The 22,698-nt window shown below is 45.4% G+C and overlaps 2 protein-coding genes across 2 annotated transcripts; both read left to right on the forward strand.

Annotated features, from left to right (window-relative positions):
• Positions 1-1,548: 1,548 nt before the first annotated feature.
• Positions 1,549-2,490, forward strand: LOC124615600. The gene has a single exon (XM_047143591.1). The coding sequence runs from the start codon at positions 1,549-1,551 to the stop codon at positions 2,488-2,490; it is 942 nt and encodes a 313-aa protein (XP_046999547.1).
• A 14,021-nt stretch (positions 2,491-16,511) lies between these two features.
• Positions 16,512-17,771, forward strand: LOC124615601 (putative uncharacterized protein DDB_G0282133). Its single transcript, XM_047143592.1, has one exon. It carries the CDS (start codon positions 16,512-16,514, stop codon positions 17,769-17,771), a length of 1,260 nt encoding a protein of 419 aa, XP_046999548.1.
• The last annotated feature ends 4,927 nt before the right edge of the window (positions 17,772-22,698 follow it).

Raw genomic sequence — 22,698 nt, forward strand, 5'->3', positions numbered from 1 at the left:
CCCAAACAGGCTGTTGGTCAAGTGATTGTGATGTGTAAATTCAAATGAACAACCAGGCAGATCTCATATACTGCTGGTCAGTGACTGTTGGGGGAGGGTGACTGTGAAACAAAATCGCATGAAATCAGCGAAAGGAATCAGTCGTGAGTTTTGAAGTGCTGTCCGCAGCTCGTGGTCTTGCGTTAGCGTTTTCGCTTCCCGCGTACAGGGTCCCGGATTCGATTCCCGGAGGGTCAGGTATTTTTCCTGCCTCGAGATGAGTGGGTGTTGTTTCGTCGTCGTCGTCGTCCATGCCCATTACGGTCGGAGGAAGGCAACGGCAAACCACCTCCGCTTAGGACCTTGCCTAGTACGGCGATGCGAGTCTCCCGCATCGTCTCCTCGGAGTATGGGACATCATCAGAAATCCAGCCAGCACAATGACGGTACGTCGGGAGTTAAAAAGAATGCGGTAGAATGGTCGAGCAGCTGCTCATAAGCCACGCATTTCTGTCGTCAGTGCTAATCGACATTTGAGGTGGTGTAAGGATCGATGCCACGGGAAACGAGTCAATCGGACTGACGAATCAGGCTATAGCTTACTGCAACCAGTGGAAGAGTATGGGTTAGGCGAATGCCTGGAGAACGTTAGCTGTCATCTTGTGTAGTGTCAAAAGTGAAGAAGGGATGAGGTGGTGTTACAGTATGATGTGGTTTTTCGTTGTTAGTGTGTGGTCTTCTTCTTGAGCTTAAGAAAATGCTAAATGCGCCAGGAGATGAACATATTTTAGAGCATTGTGTACTGCAAACACCTAAGCAACAGTTTGGGGATGATTATTGGTAGTATTGGCATGGCAATTCGCCCTGTGACAACACAGGGTATGCGTGACAATGGTCAGTGGACAACAACATCCCTGGACTGGCCTGGCCAGAGTACCGATCTGAACCCAGTCAAACACCTTTGGGATGAGTTAGAACGTCTAATTCGCTCCAGATGCCAGCGTCCAACATCATTACTTTGTCTAATTTCAGCTCTTGATGACAACTCGATGCCATTCCTCCACACACGGTCAGATACCTTATTGAAAGTGTCCCCTAGAGAGTTGAAGCCATAATAAAAGCGAAGGGTGGGCGCATCCCATATTAATGCCCGCTAATAGGTGTCCGGTGGTGTATTAGTAAATGGAATGATTATTTCTTGACACCACGGTGGTAGTTGCCCAGTGCGGGTTTTTGGCGCTCGGGCTGACCGGTCGCAGCTGTGTCGGCCCTGGCGACCCCAGCGTAGGCTGCGTCCGGCTGGCGGCGGCTCGCGCAAAGGCGGCGCAGAGATTTACGGCCGCATAAACGCCGCCCGCCGTAAACCGCCGCCTGGCCCGCCTGGGCTGGGCTCCGCTGGCCTTTAGCGAGCGCCACGGGTCAGCCCACTGGTCAGCAGGCGCAGGAGACGCTGAGGCGTGAAGGCCGGCTCACACTGGGCGTAAAAACCAACGGAAGACACTGGGTGTCGACGGAACGTCAATGGAACGCAAAGGAAGACACTGTCATCAACAGAATGGAAAAGAACCGATGAAACTGGGCGCCAAAAGAGTGGGAAGAAACTGGGCGCCAAAAGAGTGGGAAGAAACTGGGCGCCAAAAGAGTGGGAAGAAACTGGGCGCCAAAAGAGTGGGAAGAAACTGGGCGCCAAAAGCGTGGGAAGAAACTAGGCGTCACCAGAAAGGAAATGGAAGAAACTGGGCGTCACCAGAAAGGAAATGGAAGAAACTGGGCGTCACCAGAAAGGAAATGGAAGAAACTGGGCGTCACCAGAAAGGAAATGGAAGAAACTGGGCGTCACCAGAAAGGAAATGGAAGAAACTGGGCGTCACCAGAAAGGAAATGGAAGAAACTGGGCGTCACCAGAAAGGAAATGGAAGAAACTGGGCGTCACCAGAAAGGAAATGGAAGAAACTGGGCGTCACCAGAAAGGAAATGGAAGAAACTGGGCGTCACCAGAAAGGAAATGGAAGAAACTGGGCGTCACCAGAAAGGAAATGGAAGAAACTGGGCGTCACCAGAAAGGAAATGGAAGAAACTGGGCGTCACCAGAAAGGAAATGGAAGAAACTGGGCGTCACCAGAAAGGAAATGGAAGAAACTGGGCGTCACCAGAAAGGAAATGGAAGAAACTGGGCGTCACCAGAAAGGAAATGGAAGAAACTGGGCGTCACCAGAAAGGAAATGGAAGAAACTGGGCGTCACCAGAAAGGAAATGGAAGAAACTGGGCGTCACCAGAAAGGAAATGGAAGAAACTGGGCGTCACCAGAAAGGAAAAGGAAGAAACTGGGCGTCACCAGAAAGGAAAAGGAAGAAACTGGGCGTCATCAGAAAGGAAAAGGAAGAAACTGTGCGTCATCAGAAAGGAAATGGAAGAAACTGGGCGTCAATAGAATGGAAAGCAATGGAACGTACCTGCGTCAACTGAACAGAAAGAAACGGAAGACACCGACATCAAGTGAACGGAATTAACAGTGTATTAATGGAACGAAAAATGGTTCAAATGGCACTGAGCACTATGGTACTCAACCTTTGAGGTCATTAGTCTCCTAGAACTTAGAACTAGTTAAACCTAACTAACCTAAGGACATCACAAACATCCATGCCCGAGGCAGGATTCGAACCTGCGACAGCAGCAGCCCCTTGGTTCCAGGCTGAAGCTCTTACGACCGCTCGGCCACTGCGGCCGGCTCCCATTGAGTGGTTCACAACTACTTTAAAGTATCAATTTTTCCAGTAAGCACCTAAGCCTGTGTACATTACCTACATTTTTTGCTCCCATATGTTTTTCTCCATCATCTGTAGAGTGAATGAGTGAGTGAGAACGTCGATTTTGTCTTTTTTATAGTAGGAGTGCAGCATCTGGTTGTCAGCTGTGGGAGCAACAGTGTTGCCAACGTAGCTTTCTCAGTCAAGGCAGAGAGATTTGTACTGTTTCGTGGTCATTCGACAGTAGTTAAGTTGGTGGCGGAAAGGACGCCTCTGGTCTCTTCTTGGTGCCTTGGGGAAGTTCGTTGCAGGGAGAGAGTGCTCAGCACTCGGGACTCGACCTTTGGTGAGTCGTAAGAGCGACTTGGCGCTGGTGTGTTACTGTGTGGTGGTGTATAGTTATTCCATATTTCAAGTTCGGTAGTCGAATTATATTTTTCAGAGCATAATCAAGACTATATTTTTCTGTATATAGCAAGTTTTCCCGGTCCGCTCTTTGTACAAGCAGAACACGTGGTGTCGGAAGTTCATTACTCCAGCACAAGTTTAAAATTCAGTTGTCTGACTCTTCTTTTAACTGGAAGGTATACGCGAACTTTTCTAGTGTGTGTGTTATGTCTTTATGCCCGTCGTCAAATATGTGGAGTCTATGAATCCTACGTACTCGGTTCGCTAGACAACACTCGGTTCGCCAGAGAAACAATTCAAACAATGAGCTTTATTACAAAACAATAAATGACAACACTTAACTTTGGGAATTACACAGATGCGTCGCCAGCAAAAGGCGATAGACAAAATGAGCAATCATTTCCCTGTAACAATTCGGAAGCCTGTGTTAAATAGAGTGTACAAGCGATGTAACGAGCGTTGACGCATCTATCCAAGTCGTTAGTCTTTAAGCTGCTATTGAACTGGGGCGTCGCCCGTCTGTTGCGGCGCTTGAGTCCTCCTCACCCAGGGGCTGCTGCTTCGCGTCGTCGTCCTGGAGAGGGTTCGGTCAGTGTGCGATTGGCTGGCGTCGTCTCACAGCTGCATCTTCTCTATTGTTCCCGACTGGCGTGACGGCGCTTGACTTTACGCCGTAACATGTGTTTTATTTATTCTACTATTCATTTCAATTTTCAGTTTTTGTAGCTTTTTTGTACCACCCTGGTTTTGATTTCACCGTGTGTAATTTCAGTACCATCTTGACTAAGTTTTATTCGTAACTCCGCGTGATAATTCATTGCTATTTGTGTCTACATCTACGAGTTACATACTCCGCAATCCACCATACGGTGCGTGGCGGAGGGTACCTCGTACCACAACTAGCATCTTCTCTCCCTGTTCCACTCCCAAACGGAACGAGGGAAAAATGACTGCCTATATGCCTCTGTACGAGCCCTAATCTATCTTATCTTCGTGGTCTTTCCGCGAAATGTAAGTTGGCGGCAGTAATATTGTACTGCAGTCAGCCTCAAATGCTGGTTCTCTAAATTTCCTCAGTAGCGATTCACGAAAAGAACGCCTCCTTTCTTCTAGAGACGCCCACCCGAGTTCCTGAAGCATTTCCGTAACACTCGCGTGATGATCAGACCTACCAGTAACAAATCTAGCAGCCCCCTCTGAATTGCTTCTATGTTCTCTCTCAATCCGACCTAATAGGGATCCCAAACGCTCGAGCAATACTCAAGAATAGGTCGTATTAGTGTTTTATAAACGGTCTCCTTTACAGATGAACCCCATCTTCCCAAAATTCTTCCAATGAAACGAAGACGACTATCCGCCTTCCCCACAACTGCCATTACATGCTTGTCCCACTTCATATCGCTCTGCAATGTTACGCCCAAATATTTAACCGACGTGACTGTGTCAAGCGCTACACTACTAATGGAGTATTCAAACATTATGGGATTCTTTTTCCTATTCATCTGCATTAATTTACATTTATCTATATTTAGAGTTAGCTGCCATTCTTTACATCAATCACAAATCCTGTCCAAGTCATCTTGTATCCTCCTACAGTCACTCAACGACGACACCTTCCCGTACACCACAGCATCATCAGCAAACAGCCGCACATTGCTATCCACCCTATCCAAAAGATCATGTATGCAGATAGAAAACAACAGTGGACCTACCACACTTCCCTGGGGCACTCCAGGTGATACCCTCACCTCCGATGAACACTCACCATCGAGGACAACGTACTGGGTTCTGTTAGTTAAGAAGTCTTCGAGCCACTCACATATTTGGGAACCAATCCCATATGCTCGTACCTTAGTTAGGAGTCTGCAGTGGGGCACCGAGTCAAACGCTTTCCGAACTCAAGGAATATGGCATCTGTCTGATACCCTTCATCCATGGTTCGCAAGATATCATGTGAAAAAAAGGGGCGAGTTGCGTTTGGCAGGAGCGATGCTTTCTGAAGCCGTGCTGATGCATGGACAGCAACGTCTCCGTCTCAAGGAAATTCATTATATTCGAACTGGGAATATGTTCGAGAATCCTGCAAAGCTCTGTACGGCTTACATCTTTCTTCTTGAAGTTTTCAGGAGTCTTAGTAATTTTGCTCTGTTTATGAATATTCACGGTATCTGCGGGAGTTTCACGTCAGTCTACCTTAGTTTCATGAGCAAGGTGATGCAGATAAATTTCTTTGTCGAACATTGACCATAGTCTTCTTATTCACAATAGTTGAATCACAGTGATAGGGATGAACCTCTGAGCCTTTGACTCGTTGTGATGCACAAATTTCTTTTCTTCTCTATTCTTGTATGTGTCAATCGTTATGTGAACTTTTCTCATGCGCATTTAAGATTTCCTTTTCATTTATCATCGTAATTGCCTCAACACTCAATATTATAGTAATAGAAGACAGTTAATCAAATAACAGGCAACGATAGATCCTATTTTAGAATTGCTTTCTGAATTTTTAATATGTTTTATTTTAATAAACTAAGGTAAACTGTGATAATTGTTTCTCAGACAAACCCGTCCCCTTTTGTAAGATTAGTTTTAATACAGCCCACCTGCTGCTTCAGAAGCGCAAAAGGCAGGCCTTTTATTTTTAGACTTTTGTCTGTTTGTTGAGGCTTAAACTCCTGCTTCCTCTGAATTATCTGATTTAATGTTTGTACTTAAACTTTCCCATATGCTCATTCCGTATGTTCATTCCATATGTTCTCTTGGATCTTTTCGTTAATATTAGGACATTAGTTATGCTTATCAATTCGGTGATTAATTCAGCGACATCAGCTATAAAGCCGAGTATTTGTATAGTAAACTGCCGAAGAGGAAAAATACCGTTCAAACGTTTCAGTGCATCGATATTTATGTGCTAGGGGGGAAAATCCACCGAACAAAGGTTAGCAGGCGATAAATGGGGACATTTTACCATATTCAACGTATTTATTTTCCTTTGTAAGAGCAAAAAACGTCAACAACGATTTCTCCTCCTCCAGTAGAGCTGACTTTTTCACTGTTGACACGTCTCCCGTTACTATTTGTGAACAAGATAGGCTGCTTCTTATTCCACGTTTCGTAAAACTTCAGCCATTTTGCGCTTTCAGGTGTCTGGCCTCTCTTGTGGAACACTCCTCAACTATCCAAGACCTTATGGAACCTTCGCAATGTGTGAAGAAGCAAAGCAGCAATTACACTAAGAAGAACCAAGTACAAAATCAGCTAGGATTATGCGAGTAAGCGCTACGATAATAGGTTAACATCTGACATTAACACTTCACCTTCCTCTCGTCGACGTCAGCTTTACCACTTCCTTCCCAAGAAATCTTCACTTTGACGTCTCGTTTCACTTACAACCGATATCAGTAGTGCTATTCGACATACGTTTTGGGATGTTTAGACATTCCGTTGCGTCAAATGTGAATCGCCCTTAATCCCCCTTTACACGATCGACTTCCTTGTTCTAATCGATTACTCGAGACACGCGAGTCAACGCCAGCGCCTTGACGTTTGATTCTTGTACTGACTCGTCTACCACGAATGATCGTTTTCGTTTACGAGTTGGCGCTGTAATTGTATATTATGTCTACTGAGCCGTTTCTCACCTGAACTGAGGAAGTGAGGTTCGAGCAGTTCTTTTCTAAGAAAAAATCGAAATGTAATAATCTAGAAAGAAGCAATGATAAGAGTTTATTTTTCAGCGAAATATATTTCATAGTGGATCATCTTGAGGAAGTTCCTATCGTAAATTCACTACGCTCTTGAAAATTCAAATAGTAGGAGATGTCTTGTCCAAATATTGAAAAGTATCTATGTTTATCTACTTAAGAAAATATGCACTTATAATCCCTTCAAAGAATATTTGGAAGGCAAAAAACAGCGACTTTTTCCTTTGTATCTTGTTTCCTTCTAAACGCCGAATGACATTCAAAGTAATTTTCCTCGTTAAATAATTCTGGATTCGTCACCGTTGACACTATTTTCATTAAAAATTTTACCATTTACAGTTTCATTTAAGCATAATCTACTTTTTTTCGTTCTGGTATTGCAAAACGTGAATAGCGGTATCTTCTTGCTTTCAGACATTTCGTCTCTCTTACGGGAGAACACTGGTAGGAAAAATACCAGACCATCGCGTAACCTTGCAATGAGTAACGAAGACAAAGGAAACAACGAGGTAAAGATTAGGAAGACGAAAAAGCACAAAACTCATTACTATAATAGAAGCAAACTGGGAGGCACCAACAACGATTAATTTTAAAACAGCCTCAAAAGGAAAATCCACTCCAGAACCACCATCACTCCATCAAACTGAACAATACATTGGCCAGAAGGAAAACAGAGCGCCAGGCGAAGACGGTATATTAGCTGAGATGTGGAAACTGGGATGGGAGCGGTCAGATGAAGCCATTTATGGAATTATTAACGACTGGTGGGAGAAAAAAAAAAGAATGCCGGTCGACAGGAAACAAGCTACAGTCGACCTGCTACGTAAGAAGGGTGACAAGACAGGCACCAACAATTACCGAGGCATATTTCTACTTCCAGTCACCTACAAAATTATGTCCAAAGCTCTACTGAATTAGATAGCTCAAACAGAATACACAGTTGGAGAGGGCCAAGCAGGTTTCAGAGAAAATGGATCGTGTCCACAGAAAATGTTTAGCTTGGAAACTGTTCTCAGGATAAGAACAATGCAGAACCTTAGCACAATCGTTACGTTCATTTATAAAAAAAGCGTACGATTCTGCAGACAGACCGACAGTATACCTAACACAGGAAGAAGCAGGTATCGACAAAACCACCAGAGTTAGTCGAACAGACACTCAAAGGCACAACTACAAAAATTAAATTTCTATGACAAGTTTCTGAACCCTTCAGAATTAACACAGGTGTTCGGCAGGGTGATGGGCTCTCTCACCTATTGTCTTCAATCTGGCCTTAGATAAGGTCATGAGAGAATGGGATAAAAGCCTACAAGAGAAAAATATCGAAGGAACCCGTCTATGACAAAGAAGAGGAAGATTTAAAGTGAAATGTCTCTTTTCCTGACGATATTGCAGTAATTTCTAAGGACAAAACAGTTACAAATATAATGACGGAAACACTTCACAAAATTGCAGCTAAAATCTCATTACTAGTTGTTGTTGTTGTTCTGGTCTTCAGTCCTGAGACTGGTTTGATGCAGTTCTCCATGCTACTCTATCCTGTACAAGCTTTTTCATCTCCCAGTACCTACTGCAACCTACATCCTTCTGAATCTGCTTAGTGTATTCATCTCCTGGTCTCCCTCTACGATTTTTACCCTCCATACTGCCCTCCAATACTAAATTGGTGATCCCTTGATGGGTCAGAACATGTTCTACCAACCGATCCCTTCTTCTAGTCAAGTTGTGCCACAAACTCCTCTTCTCCCCAATTCTACTCAATACCTCCTCATTAGTTATGTGATCTACCTATCTAATCTTCAGCATTCTTCTGTAGCACCACAATCCAAAAGCTTCTATTCTCTTCTTGTCTAAACTATTTATCGTCCATGTTTCACTTCCATACGAATACTTTCAGAAACGACTTCCTGTCACTTAAATCTGTACTCTATGTTAAATTTCTCTTCTTCAGAAACGCTTTCCTTGCCATTGTCAGTCTACATTTTATATCCTCTCTACTCCGACCATCATCAGTTATTTTGCTCCCTAAATAGCAAAACTCCTTTACTAATTTTTGTGTCTTTTTTCCAAAATATTGTCCGCAAGTACATCGCCCTTGTGTAGACCTTCTATATATTCCTTCCACCTTTCTGCTTTCCCTTCTTTGCTTAGAACTGGGTTTCCATCTGAGCTCTTGATATTCATACAAGTGACTTTTCTCCAAAGGTGTCTTTAATTTTCCTGTAAGCAGTATCTATCTTACCCCTAGTGACATAAGCCTCTACACCCTTACATTTGTCCTGTAGCCATCCTTGGTTAGCCATTTTGCACTTCCTGTCGATCTCATTTTTGAGACGTTTGTATTCCTTTTTACCTGCTTCATTTAGTGCATTTTTATATTTTCTCCTTTCGCCAATTAAATTCATTATTTCTTCTGTTATCCAAGGATTTCTACTATAAAAAAAATAGAAAATCACAGACGCAATAAGAAATAGGAGGTTAAGATTTTATGGTCATATGTACAGAATGAATTACAATAGGCTAACGAGAAAGAAGTTTTTAACTTAGCTTCGAAATTAAAATACGCCATGGGATCGCTGGAAAAGACAAGAAAGAACTTGAGAAAACTTAACGTCTCAGAAGACACCATATACAAGAGGGAAATATTCAGACTATTGAACAGTACTGCAAAATTTCCTGTCCAACAACGAAATTCAAAACCTAGGAGGGTGATGTCAAATAGAGGCAGGCCATCAGCCAACCCTTGAAGTTTTGGGAAGATAAAAAGAAAAAGATTGTACCTCTGTCTTAGGTTCCAAGCGGTCTATAATTGGACAAATTCTGTAATAAAAAAGAAACAAATAAATCAAGTTCAGCGACAATAAGTACCACACGACCCCACAATATCGTTTCTGGGCAGGCGTAGTCGGCGGCTTATTCAATATTTTAGAACCCCACTCTCGGCGCATTCAATAGATCACTGACGTCATTGATTCTATCGCGACCTTGGCTGCTGATTCACCTGCAAGCGCACGATGCGCATCCACAACTACTACTTTGACTCACATTGAAGAGTCACTGAAATGCTAAAATATTGAAATTGGCAAAGGCTACAAGACAGACGCTAACTGTCCCGATAAGGCCTACTTAAAAATTTTCAGGGATCAGTATTCAGCCAAGAACCCACGAACATACTTAAGTCACGTACGTATCACTCCTGTAGGGATCTTAAAGACAGGATTAGGCGAAGTATAGCGAACACTGAGGCGTTTAAGAAGTCAATCTTCCTTGCCCCATACATGAATGGAACAGGAAGAGACCGTAATTTGTCGTAGAATAGGAACTACAGTCTGCTATGCACTTCTCATTGCTTTGCAGAGTATAGATTCAGATGTGGAATGGAGTTCAGTTCCGGCCTCGTCATTCTGATTTATGCCTTCCGCAGCACCACACAGTCGCTGGTGTGAATACTCCAAGGAATACGAGTCGGATTTCTTTTTCTATTCATGCCCAACTAATCTGCTGTTTCGACTCTAATGACCTTGACGTCCATGAAATATTTAACATCGATCTTTCTATCTTCGTAACTTGATTTTTTTGCTAACGTCTTCCCTCTGTGAATCCGGAAACTTACTGTAGTTTTGGTAAGCGATTCTGACGCTTGCGCAGGGGGTACAGCGTGTACTCTGACAAGCAATTGAATTGTAGATCTGGCACATTCAATACACCAGGCTCCACTTGGCTGGGGAGAAAGAATTTATGAAGATATCTGTCTTGAGTGTAGCCTGTTCGTAACTGAAGCGTGGACGATAAGGAGTTCAATGACAGAACGGGGGTTTTGAAATGCGACACTACAGAAGAATATTGAAAATCAGATTCGAGGTAGTGAATCGAACTGTGGCTATAATAAATTGTAGCACAACTTGACTGAAAGAACGGAGCAATTGTTAGAACATCCTGCAGTATAAAGGATTCGTAAATTTTGCAATGAAAGGAATTGGCGGCTAAAATTTTGGGGGGGCCGCTAAAATTTTGGGGGGGCCGCTAAAATTTTGGGGGGGCCGCTAAAATTTTGGGGGGGGCCGCTAAAATTTTGGGGGGGCCGCTAAAATTTTGGGGGGGCCGCTAAAATTTTGGGGGGGGCCGCTAAAATTTTGGGGGGGCCGCTAAAATTTTGGGGGGGCCGCTAAAATTTTGGGGGGGCCGCTAAAATTTTGGGGGGGCCGCTAAAATTTTGGGGGGGCCGCTAAAATTTTGGGGGGGCCGCTAAAATTTTGGGGGGGCCGCTAAAATTTTGGGGGGGCCGCTAAAATTTTGGGGGGGCCGCTAAAATTTTGGGGGGGCCGCTAAAATTTTGGGGGGGCCGCTAAAATTTTGGGGGGGGCGCTAAAATTTTGGGGGGGGGCGCTAAAATTTTGGGGGGGGCGCTAAAATTTTGGGGGGGGCCGCTAAAATTTGGGGGGGGCCGCTAAAATTTGGGGGGGGGCGCTAAAATTTGGGGGGGGGCGCTAAAATTTGGGGGGGGGGCGCTAAAATTTGGGGGGGCGCTAAAATTTGGGGGGGGCGCTAAAATTTGGGGGGGGGGGCCGCTAAAATTTTGGGGGGCCGCTAAAATTTTGGGGGGGGGCCGCTAAAATTTTGGAGGGGCCGCTAAAATTTTGGAGGGGCCGCTAAAATTTTGGAGGGGCCGCTAAAATTTTGGAGGGGCGCCTAAAATTTTGGGGGGGGGGCGGCAAAATTGTAGGGGAAGACAGACTAGAGTGTGGGAAGACAGTTGAAATTGATAGGATTGCAATAATTATGCAGACAGGAAGAAGCTTGCACAGAATAGAATCATGTGTAGAGTTGCACCAAAACAGTCTTCTGACTGAGACCCACAACATCTTTCTACTGTTAAATTCACTGTCTAATCACATTGTGACAATTTTTCAAAAGCCTGACAAGCACTTTGTGTATTGTGGACCGCTGCGAGACGTGCTGGAAGAGCATCAGTAAGGTTATGGAAGATGACGACATGGTTAACGAGCCACGCTGACTCCAGTGCCGTGGCCAGCTGCAGCAAGTTTCTCGGTTGAGTATCCATGTCGTGAACAGACCCATCGAGATGGTCCCACAGATTGTCAATTAGGCTTAAATCCAGGGGAGTAAGGCAAACTCACCCTGGTCCTCTTCACGCCACGCACATACACTGTGGCTGTGTGACACGTTGCACTGTCCCACTGGTAGACGTCATGCTCTGGAAGGCGAAACAGCATGTGGGGTGGACATGGTCGTCAAGGATAGATCCGTATTTGTGCTGGTCCAGTGTGCCTTTCAGACTGACGAAATCATTTAGGGAATGCCACGAGAACATTCCCCAGACTATAACGCTCCCTCTTGGTTGCAGGCTGTTTGTTTCCAGAAGTTTCACGCCAACTGCCATCTGTCCGCTGTAGCACAAAGTGTGATTTGTCAGGAAAGGCCACCTGTCGCCACTCAGTGGCAGTCCAGTTGCGATATTGGCGGGCGAATTAAGAGCCTTTGTCGCTGATGAACAGCGGCCAGCATGGGCGCTGGAACCAGACACCTCATGGGAAGGCCCATATGCAGCAACGTTCGCTATTAACGCCGTTAAGGAGACACTGTTGATAGGCTGTTGGTTCATCTGGGCGATCAGCTGATTAACAGTCGCACGTCTGAAACTTCCTGTCCAATTAAAACTGTGTACCGGACCGAGACTCGAACTCGGGACCTTTGCCTTTCCGGGTCAAGTGCTCTACCATCTGAGCTACCCAAGCACGACTCACGCCACGTCCTCACAGCTTCACTTCTGCCAGTACCTCGTCTCCTACCTTCCAAACTTCACAGAAGCTCTCCTGCTAACCTTGCATAACTAATACTTCTGAAAGAAAGGATATTGCGGAAACATGGCTTAGCCACAGCCTGGGGGATGTTTCCAGAATGAGATTTTCGTTCTGCATCTGCAGTTTCATATCAGCGCACACTATGCTTGTAAGACGTGTGTATTTATATTGTTTATTGTCAAATCACAATCTATGAAAGATGTTTATATTTTATTAATAGGATTAAGTAGGAATAATCAATATTTGTCATGTAGGAAATAATTGTGGTAGCAGGCAATGTCTGCACCAAAGTATTGTTGATATAATTTTATAAAGGGCGGGAGAAACAGCGTACGGATACATTTTAAGAAAAGAGCGGGAAAGAGGGCGCATTGATACATTTTGTAATGGTAGCAGGGATTGTCAGCACCAGAAAGCATTGTTGGCAGGAGAGACGGCACTTAAGCGTTCGTAGGAAGTCAGTAGTAAAGGAGAAGTGAAGCGAGTCGGTAGCAGGTCTGAAGCGAGAGGTTGAGAGGAGCGGAGTGCCTGCCAGCCACCAGCTATGATTTACAAGAGATTATAAACGGATGTACAGAGACATCAGCTAACTATTATAATACACTCCTGGAAATGGAAAAAAGAACACATCGACACCGGTGTGTCACACCCACCATACTTGCTCCGGACACTGCGAGAGGGCTATACAAGCAATGATCACACGCACGGCACAGCGGACACACCAGGAACCGCGGTGTTGGCCGTCGAATGGCGCTAGCTGCGCAGCATTTGTGCACCGCCGCCGTCAGTGTCAGCCAGTTTGCCGTGGCATACGGAGCTCCATCGCAGTCTTTAACACTGGTAGCATGCCGCGACAGCTGGACGTGAACCGTATGTGCAGTTGACTGACTTTGAGCGAGGGCGTATAGTGGGCATGCGGGAGGCCGGGTGGACGTGCCGCCGAATTGCTCAACACGTGGGGCGTGTGGTCTCCACAGCACAACGATGTTGTCGCCAGTGGTCGGCGGAAGGTGCACGTGCCCGTCGACCTGGGACCGGACCGCAGCGACGCACGGATGCACGCCAAGACCGTAGGATCCTACGCAGTGCCATAGGGGACCGCACCGCCACTTCCCAGCAAATTAGGGACACTGTTGCTCCTGGGGTATCGGCGAGGACCATTCGCAACCGTCTCCATGAAGCTGGGCTACGGTCCCGCACACCGTTAGGCCATCTTCCGCTCACGCCCCAACATCGTGCAGCCCGCCTCCAGTGGTGTCGCTACAGGCGTGAATGGAGGGACGAATGGAGACGTGTCGTCTTCAGCGATGAGAGTCGCTTCTGCCTTGGTGCCAATGATGGTCGTATGCGTGTTTGGCGCCGTGCAGGTGAGCGCCACAATCAGGACTGCATACGACCGAGGCACACAGGGCCAACACCCGGCATCATGGTGCGGGGAGCGATCTCCTACACTGGCCGTACACCACTGGTGATCGTCGAGGGGACACTGAATAGTGCACGGTACATCCAAACCGTCATCGAACCCATCGTTCTACCATTCCTAGACCGGCAAAGGAACTTGCTGTTCCAACAGGACAATGCACGTCCGCATGTATCCCGTGCCACCCAACGTGCTCTAGAAGGTGTAAGTCAACTACCCTGGCCAGCAAGATCTCCGGATCTGTCCCCCAGTGAGCATGTTTGGGACTGGATGAAGCGTCGTCTCACGCGGTCTGCACGCCCAGCACGAACGCTGGTCCAACTGAGGCGCCAGGTGGAAATGGCATGGCAAGCCGTTCCACAGGACTACATCCAGCATCTCTACGATCGTCTCCATGGGAGAATAGCAGCCTGCATTGCTGCGAAAGGTGGATATACACTGTACTAGTGCCGACATTGTGCATGCTCTGTTGCCCGTGTCTATGTGCCTGTGGTTCTGTCAGTGTGATCATGTGATGTATCTGACCCCAGGAATGTGTCAATAAAGTTTCCCCTTCCTGGGACAATGAATTCACGGTGTTCTTATTTCAATTTGCAGGAGTGTAAGAGGAACTAATAATATTGAATTAATTTTTTGAGAAACTCAATACTACTGAAGGTATGTCTGCGTATTGCTAGTTGTAAGATTATTGTAAAAAGTAAGTCCCATTTGAACGTTTATAAAATCATTTCATTCAGAATATAATTAATTTTTGCAAGCAATATTGCATTTCTAATTATAATCCATCCCAAAAACCATCATCGTAAAACTTTGCAAAATTTTATTGTTGTCAAGAAAACGTTTAACTATGAATTACGTAACTTCAGTCAAATTAGTTAAAGAATAACGTCAGCTTTGGTATTAAAGAATAACGTCAGCTTTTGTAATAAATACAGCCACTTATTATGACAGTCCACCAGCAGTTAATAGAGTATAGTAAACCAGAGTAAGTATATTCATGTCGCAGTTCGATGTAGCAGTCAGATGGGGACCCAGTAACAGCGAAAAAGTTAAGGAACACTTTTGGTTTATTGCAGATAACGACTGAGGGACACGACGACGACACATTCTATGTTTCGTCGAAATAATCCAAAAATCACTTTTTAAAAGCAGCAATTCAATTTGTATGCGAAAATTGAGAAAGAGAATAAATTTCAAAGGGAAAATTTCATTTGTTATTATTAAGCAAGAGAGAGAAATCCTAAGGGAAGGTTACAAAGGTTATTGTAAAAGGGAAGGGTATCATTAACAAAAGAGGTATAGAGGAGACGGGAAGGTTTCACGCTGCAGAGTGAAAATCTCATTCTGGAGTCGCACGTCTGTTCGCCCGTACACATCTCCGTAGCCGTCAGTCACCGCTGTCATCTATGACTCGTGGAGCACGATCAGCTGCCCTGGCGCCGGTTTTGGATAGGGCCATTTTGCCACGAGCGGTATACTTTAGCCATACGAAAACTTCACGAAGTCAGTTATTTTGGAAATGCTTCCCTCCTTCTGTAATGGTACTGCAAGATGGACGGCCCACGCTGGACGCCAAAATGTAGCGAGTCGGGGTGTTCAATGACCGCTATGGAAGAGTGTAGGAGTCGTTCTTCAAGTGGTCAGGACGGCGATGATTATCCCACCTGGGCAATTTGGGTTCGAATGGTTGGCAAGGGGTACAGGAGTTAGTCACATGAGAAGGTGGCTGCAGCAAGACGGACGATGTGCATTTATACTCTTTATTAGTCCAACATGCTAGAGCAGTTACAGGTACGCGTTATCGTCCGGTTCCGCGGACTGGGGTAGAACCGCGGCGCCGTTGTTCCACGGGCGTATCCAGGGGTCGATCTCAGGCCCTCGGTGGTGAGAAGCTCTGTCGGGAGGCTGGAACGGTTAGTGGGAAACGTTCTGTCAAGGAATTGTCAGTTTGGTAATGGAAGTAAGATTAAGAGTAAGAAGTGTGAAGGATAAAAGAGTTATAGAGACAGACCAACGTTTCAGTACAGTAATCAGGATCAGACTGATGTAGCCTCTTCTTGTGTCTCGGTCTCGCATCGGCGCTGGATTGGTATGGTTATTAACTGGTGTGGCATGTTTAGTTTAAGGTTAGCCGGATGCCCTCGCTGCCAGCACCCCTTTTGCCCTCCCCTCCCCCGACTGAGGACGCAATATGTATAATCCAACGATCAGCGGTTAGTTTTAGCCATGTGAAGGTGAGTGAAAGCCGGTATTCAACACACCCAGGCACGCCAGAACACCGACCCTCGTTCGTTGCGCCGGGAGGACTGAATCCGCAGCCGGTTCATCTCCCCATCCAGGTAGAGGCTCTAACACACACTGCTATCCAGGTGGGTAACCGAACGGATGTGTTTGTGGTAGTTATATGGAAATGAAGAGGTTTGCATTAACATGGAGAACAATGCCAACGACGCCAATGCCAACGACGCCAATGCCAACGACGCCAATGCCAACGACGCCAATGCCAACGACGCCAATGCCAACGACGCCAATGCCAACGACGCCAATGCCAACGACGCCAATGCCAACGACGCCAATGCCAACGACGCCAATGCCAACGACGCCAATGCCAACGACGCCAATGCCAACGACGCCAATGCCAACGACGCCAATGCCAACGACGCCAATGCCAACGACGCCAATGCCAACGACGCCAATGCCAACGACGCCAATGCCAACGACGCCAATGCCAACGACGCCAATGCCAACGACGCCAATGCCAACGACGCCAATGCCAACGACGCCAATGCCAACGACGCCAATGCCAACGACGCCAATGCCAACGACGCCAATGCCAACGACGCCAATGCCAACGACGCCAATGCCAACGACGCCAATGCCAACGACGCCAATGCCAACGACGCCAATGCCAACGACGCCAATGCCAACGACGCCAATGCCAACGACGCCAATGCCAACGACGCCAATGCCAACGACGCCAATGCCAACGACGCCAATGCCAACGACGCCAATGCCAACGACGCCAATGCCAACGACGCCAATGCCAACGACGCCAATGCCAACGACGCCAATGCCAACGACGCCAATGCCAACGACGCCAATGCCAACGACGCCAATGCCAACGACGCCAATGCCAACGACGCCAATGCCAACGACGCCAATGCCAACGACGCCAATGCCAACGACGCCAATGCCAACGACGCCAATGCCAACGACGCCAATGCCAACGACGCCAATGCCAACGACGCCAATGCCAACGACGCCAATGCCAACGACGCCAATGCCAACGACGCCAATGCCAACGACGCCAATGCCAACGACGCCAATGCCAACGACGCCAATGCCAACGACGCCAATGCCAACGACGCCAATGCCAACGACGCCAATGCCAACGACGCCAATGCCAACGACGCCAATGCCAACGACGCCAATGCCAACATCAGCAGTCACTCGAATCATCATATGGCTGTTTTGACACCTCCAGAAGGGAATGGGACTCTCACTCGTGCTAACGTCGCGCCATTTCTGAAAACTGACTTGGCTGAAAAGCCGAGAGCTCTAGAGAAGTTAGAGAAGGACAACAAGTACAAAGATCGTTCCAGCCACATAAGAATTTTTAGAGTTCGACAGAGAGCTTTAACGCTCTTATCTTTGATGAGAGGTTCCAATCAAATATTACGGCAGGAATAACTGATAGTACGTGTGACTCAGAGTTTGATCATCGCAAGTGAAAAGATGCACCCGAAAATCGCTCATTTTGTATGGTTCAATGCAAGACTGATAAAAATAGATCATTTTTCATTCATAATTGCATGAAAAAGGAGAAATTTTTATTTTATTATTAGATAATTTATTACAGAACTGAAAACTACGTAAGAACATTCAGAGCACTTCAGTAACGCGATCTTTAGAGGCGGAGCGCAGGTTCGGACTGGTTAAGGATGGGGAAAGAAACGGGCCGCGTCGTTTCTTTAATTACGGTAGCGATTTAGGAAAACTGAGAAAATATAATTTTGGATGGCTGTATGGGTATTTAAATGGGCATCCTACCACAGGCAATTCCAGGTTCTCAACCGGGGTGCTGCTTGCTCGGTCCATACAGTTTGAAGTGGGTACAGAATGGGAAGTCTACTGAATAACTGTATAGCAGGCCAAGGCAGCAATGATTATGCTCAACGCGACGTCTTCACGTCCCATGAATATTTATTGCTCTACGACGGCAACTTCTCGGTAAAACTGCCCGTAAAGGTCTGAAACCGCATTTCTGTTCTGTGTAACTGCTCTACGAGACTACCACGATTCTCTCTTCATTGAAAGGAGTTTTAACTGATTCGCAACTCTGATGCCCCCACGCCTTTACTCGCCAACGAGTTTTAAGTTTGCGCTACAGCTATCCTACAGTTTCTCGGTTCACTTCTAGGACTTGCTGTAAATCAGAGAGCATTTGGCCACTCGCTATTCTTTTACTTCAATGGTGCTGCTGTTATTTTCAAACGAAAGATCGGTTTTATGTCGCTCTCCAGGCTACTCTACGCTACGCAAGCCTCATTATCTCTGTAGGATTGCTCACTGCTACACCCATTTGAATCTCCTTACTGTAGAAGGATCTTCGTAGCCCTTTCATTTTAGCCCCCCCCCCTCCCTCCCCCCTCCCGGCATTTCCTTCCGTTATGAAACCTGACGATTCTTTAATGTATCAGCATCCGCACTGTCAACTGATCCATTCTTTTATTAAACTTGCGCCATAAATTTCTTTTTGCACAGTTTCATTCAGTACCTCCTTACGTACTCGATCTACCCATCTAATATTCAGAACTTCAAGAGTTTCTGATCTCTTCTTGACTGAAGTACTGTGACGCGTGGCCCCGTAATCCAACCGCGTGCTGATGTAGTCGACGCCGTAGAGCTGCTACTGCCACAGCTCTCGCGTCAGAGTGGAGACACGATGCGATATAACGTCAGTCCCCGTAGATTAACGGGGGAAAAAACCTGAAAAACTTCCGAAAAGGCGCTCCTCGCGTAGTCGTCGTATCTCAATTACAAGTCCTCAGCGTTTCCACTTATGCGAACTCGTATAATTGATCCTTTTTATTATTAATATTGTATTGTTAATTGCCCTGATTTGCAGTAGTTATTAATTCTTCTCTCGTTTGTAAAGCACACACCACTGATTGCGAGGAAATATTTTAGTTAACAGTTTCTGTTGTCTCGTTGCTATGGAATTATTGTGCTGGTATGCAGCGAGATCCAGAGATACTCTGATTCAGTCTTTGTAAGATTGCGTCGTAATACGAAAATATTTTAAAGTTCACTTCTCAACTAATGACGTGAATATTTGCACTTCAATGAAATAGTCTTTCATGAGTAGTCGTTGATTTAGTCATTTATCAAACTGTTTAATGATGTAGTCCACACCGGGTATTTAACTGGTAACGAACTGTTTATTGTTATTTTGTCGCTAAATACTTGTAACTCCCGCACCACACGCACACGTAATAGTTTAGTTAAGTCAGTCCGATTGAGTTATAGTTTGACAATTACCACAACAACACTTTAGCGTAATTGTTTTATCTTCATGATGTCGTCTACTTGGGTCCTACTCAAGACTGATTGCGTGTATTCTTTCATGGAATGTTCACTTCTCCTTAAGGTCCAACTAATTTAAAGTCAAGTCCAATGTTCACTAATCCGTTATTAGATTTCAAGTAATCCGTAGTGCACGGTTAAATGAGTCTACCTGTTCCTGTCTCAGTTCATAAAATCAGTTTCTTAAGCCGCGAATCCCGTCACGCAACAAAGACTTCTGAACTCTAAAACTCGTCACGATACGCAGTCTCAATAATTCAGATCAGAATTGGTCTCGTACGTCTGCACTGGATGAGTTCTAACAAGCGACTTCTTCTGTGGAAGAGCATTGTAGGCGCATTGAATTTCTTCGTTGCGCTTACAACTCTCTTCCACATAAAAGTTATCTCTGATGACATTACTTTGGACTTAACTTTTGAGATATTAATTTCACATTTGTCACATGGATATTTGTCCATTGCTGGAATACGATGTTTCTTCTCTCTCTTTCCCTAACAAATATGCTCAGTGGTGTACAATGTAGTTGTTGACAAAACTCTTTCGTGTTAGCTCATCAGCAAAGATGTCGTAACTGCCAGGATAGCTTTCCCTACTTCATGTTCGTTCTTAATTGACTTTAAGGTGGTCGTTGGGGCGTTACAGTGCTTATTGTCCACGTTTCACTTCCAGAAAAATTCCTTTCGAAAGACTGCCTAATATTTAAATTACATTCGGTGCTAACAAATTTCTCTTTTTCAGCTCTCTCTGTGTTTTCTTTTCATTCTCTGTATTTTGGCCATAGCTACTTACTTTGCTTAAAATACTGCTTTTAGTTTCTGATTTCTTAATCTAATTCTCTCAGCATCGGCTGATTCAATTCGGTTTCATTCCATGACCCTTTTGTTACTTTTATTGATGCTGATTTTGTAACCTCTTCTCAAGACAATATATTCCGTTCAACATCTCTTCCTTGCCCTTTCAAGTCTCCGACAACTACATTGTGATCGACAAACCACAAAGTTTTTATTTAATCTCCCTAATGTTTAAATCCATTCCCAAATTTCTCCTTCGTCTCCTCCTCAGCTTTCTCGATGCACAGGTCATCAGACTTAAGCTACAACGCTACCTCACTTCTTAACTAATACGTCCCTTTCACGTACTTCGACTCCTAGAGGTGCAGTTTGGTTTGTACAAGATTTAGGTTCTTACTGTAAGATAGTCTAACTGACGCTTCACTGTACTCATTGACCCGGAGCCCCCTAATTGTCTTCCAATTGAGCTCAACAATGAGAAGACACTCATCCTTGTGAAAAACGTAACGGTGTAGGTCTTGTTCCAAGATGATACTTCGTATTAGTCAACCACAGTATGATTGCACCTGGTAGTGACAGCGCGAGACGCTGAATCACTTTATGGTCCATGCACATCTGTCTTGAAATCATTCAAAATGCAGTGCGTCTTCCTTTGTCACACCACTGTACCGGTTGACTAAAAAGTCAGTATCAATTTGAAAATTTAATAGACCACGGAATAATGTAGATAGAGGGGTAAAAATTGACAAACTTGCTTGTTTTATTAGAAACACCCCATATTGCTAGACACGTAAAAGATCTCTTGCGCGCGTCGTTTGGTGATGATCGTGTGCTGTGCCGCCACTTTCGTCATGCTTGGCCTCCCAGGTCCCCAGACCTCAGTCCGTGCGGTTATTGGCTTTGGGGTTACCTGAAGTCGCAAGTGTATCGTGATCGACAGACATCTCTAGGGATGCTGAAAGACAACATCCGACGCCAATGCCTCACCATAACTCCGGACATGCTTTACAGTGCTGTTCACAACATTATTCCTCGACTACAGCTATTGTTGAGGAATGATGGTGGACATATTGAGCATTTCCTGTAAAGAACATCATCTTTGCTTTGTCTTACTTTGTTATGCTAATTATTGCTATTCTGATCAGATGAAGCGCCATCTGTCGGACATTTTTTGAATTTTTGTATTTTTTTGGTTCTAATGAGACCCCATGTCATTCCAAGCATGTGTGTCAATTTGTACCTCCCTATCTACATTATTCCGTGATTTATTCAGTTTTCAAATTTACACTGATTTTTTGATCACCCGGTACGTGTCTATTCTAACGTCACCGAGTGTTTCCGATAACGGCCACAGTACAGTAATGTCGTGGTCGGGTAAAACCGTCATATTCCGTTTCTAGTGACCTTACTACCATCAAAACAATAGATATTAACAGAAGGACGAAATTTATGACTGATTGTACGTAGTGAAATCGTCCGATATCTTTACTTATGTAAATCCTACCCAACTAGTGAAGGGTTTAACCGTAAATTGTCATTCTGCTTAGTTACGAGAAGCCCAGAGTGCTAAAAATTGTACCATCTTCACACAGTATCCGATGCTATCGTTTTACTGGGTTGGCAACGGAACTTGACAAAACTCGAGACAGGCGTGTGTGTGGCTTGCACAGTGGCCAGGCTGCCCGCATGCTACGTCACGAATTTGTGCGCGTCGTTTTAGTGCTAGGCTGACGTCATAGGGCACTTGTCCCAACATTCCTGGTACCGCACCCACAGCAGTCACTTCCTGACGTTCGACACGCGCGAGCAAAACGCGGTACTCCCTCAGTTGTTTCATTTGGCGCGATATTTCTGAAAGTAAAGGCGCACGTTACAGGAGTTTTATGAGTTAAAGCAGGCGGGGGCTAAAGTTGGAGATCAGCCTGAACATTAGTTCAGTAGACTAAGCATAAAAAGGCAGTCGGCCTTAGCGTTATTAAGGTTCAAATGGCTCTGAGCACTATGGGACTTAACATCTGAGGTCATCAGTCCCCTATAACTTAGAACTACTTAAACCTAACCAGCCTAAGGACATCACATCACATCCATGCCCGAGGCAGGATTCGAACCTGCGACTGGAGCAGTCGCGCGGTTCCGCCCTGAAGCGCTAGAACCGCTCGGCCACCACGGCCGGCGCCAACGCCCAAAACTAAAAGTGGAAACCGTTTCTTAATTATGTTTCGTGTCTCTATTCTGTACAA

The sequence above is a fragment of the Schistocerca americana genome, chromosome 5, assembly GCF_021461395.2.
Source record: "Schistocerca americana isolate TAMUIC-IGC-003095 chromosome 5, iqSchAmer2.1, whole genome shotgun sequence".
Lineage (NCBI taxonomy): Eukaryota > Metazoa > Arthropoda > Insecta > Orthoptera > Acrididae > Schistocerca > Schistocerca americana.

Bases quoted from the DNA above. Each gene is read 5' to 3' on its own strand.
- LOC124615601 (XM_047143592.1), top strand. From the start codon at position 16,512: ATGGAGAACAATGCCAACGACGCCAATGCCAACGACGCCAATGCCAAC.
- LOC124615600 (XM_047143591.1), top strand. From the start codon at position 1,549: ATGAAACTGGGCGCCAAAAGAGTGGGAAGAAACTGGGCGCCAAAAGAG.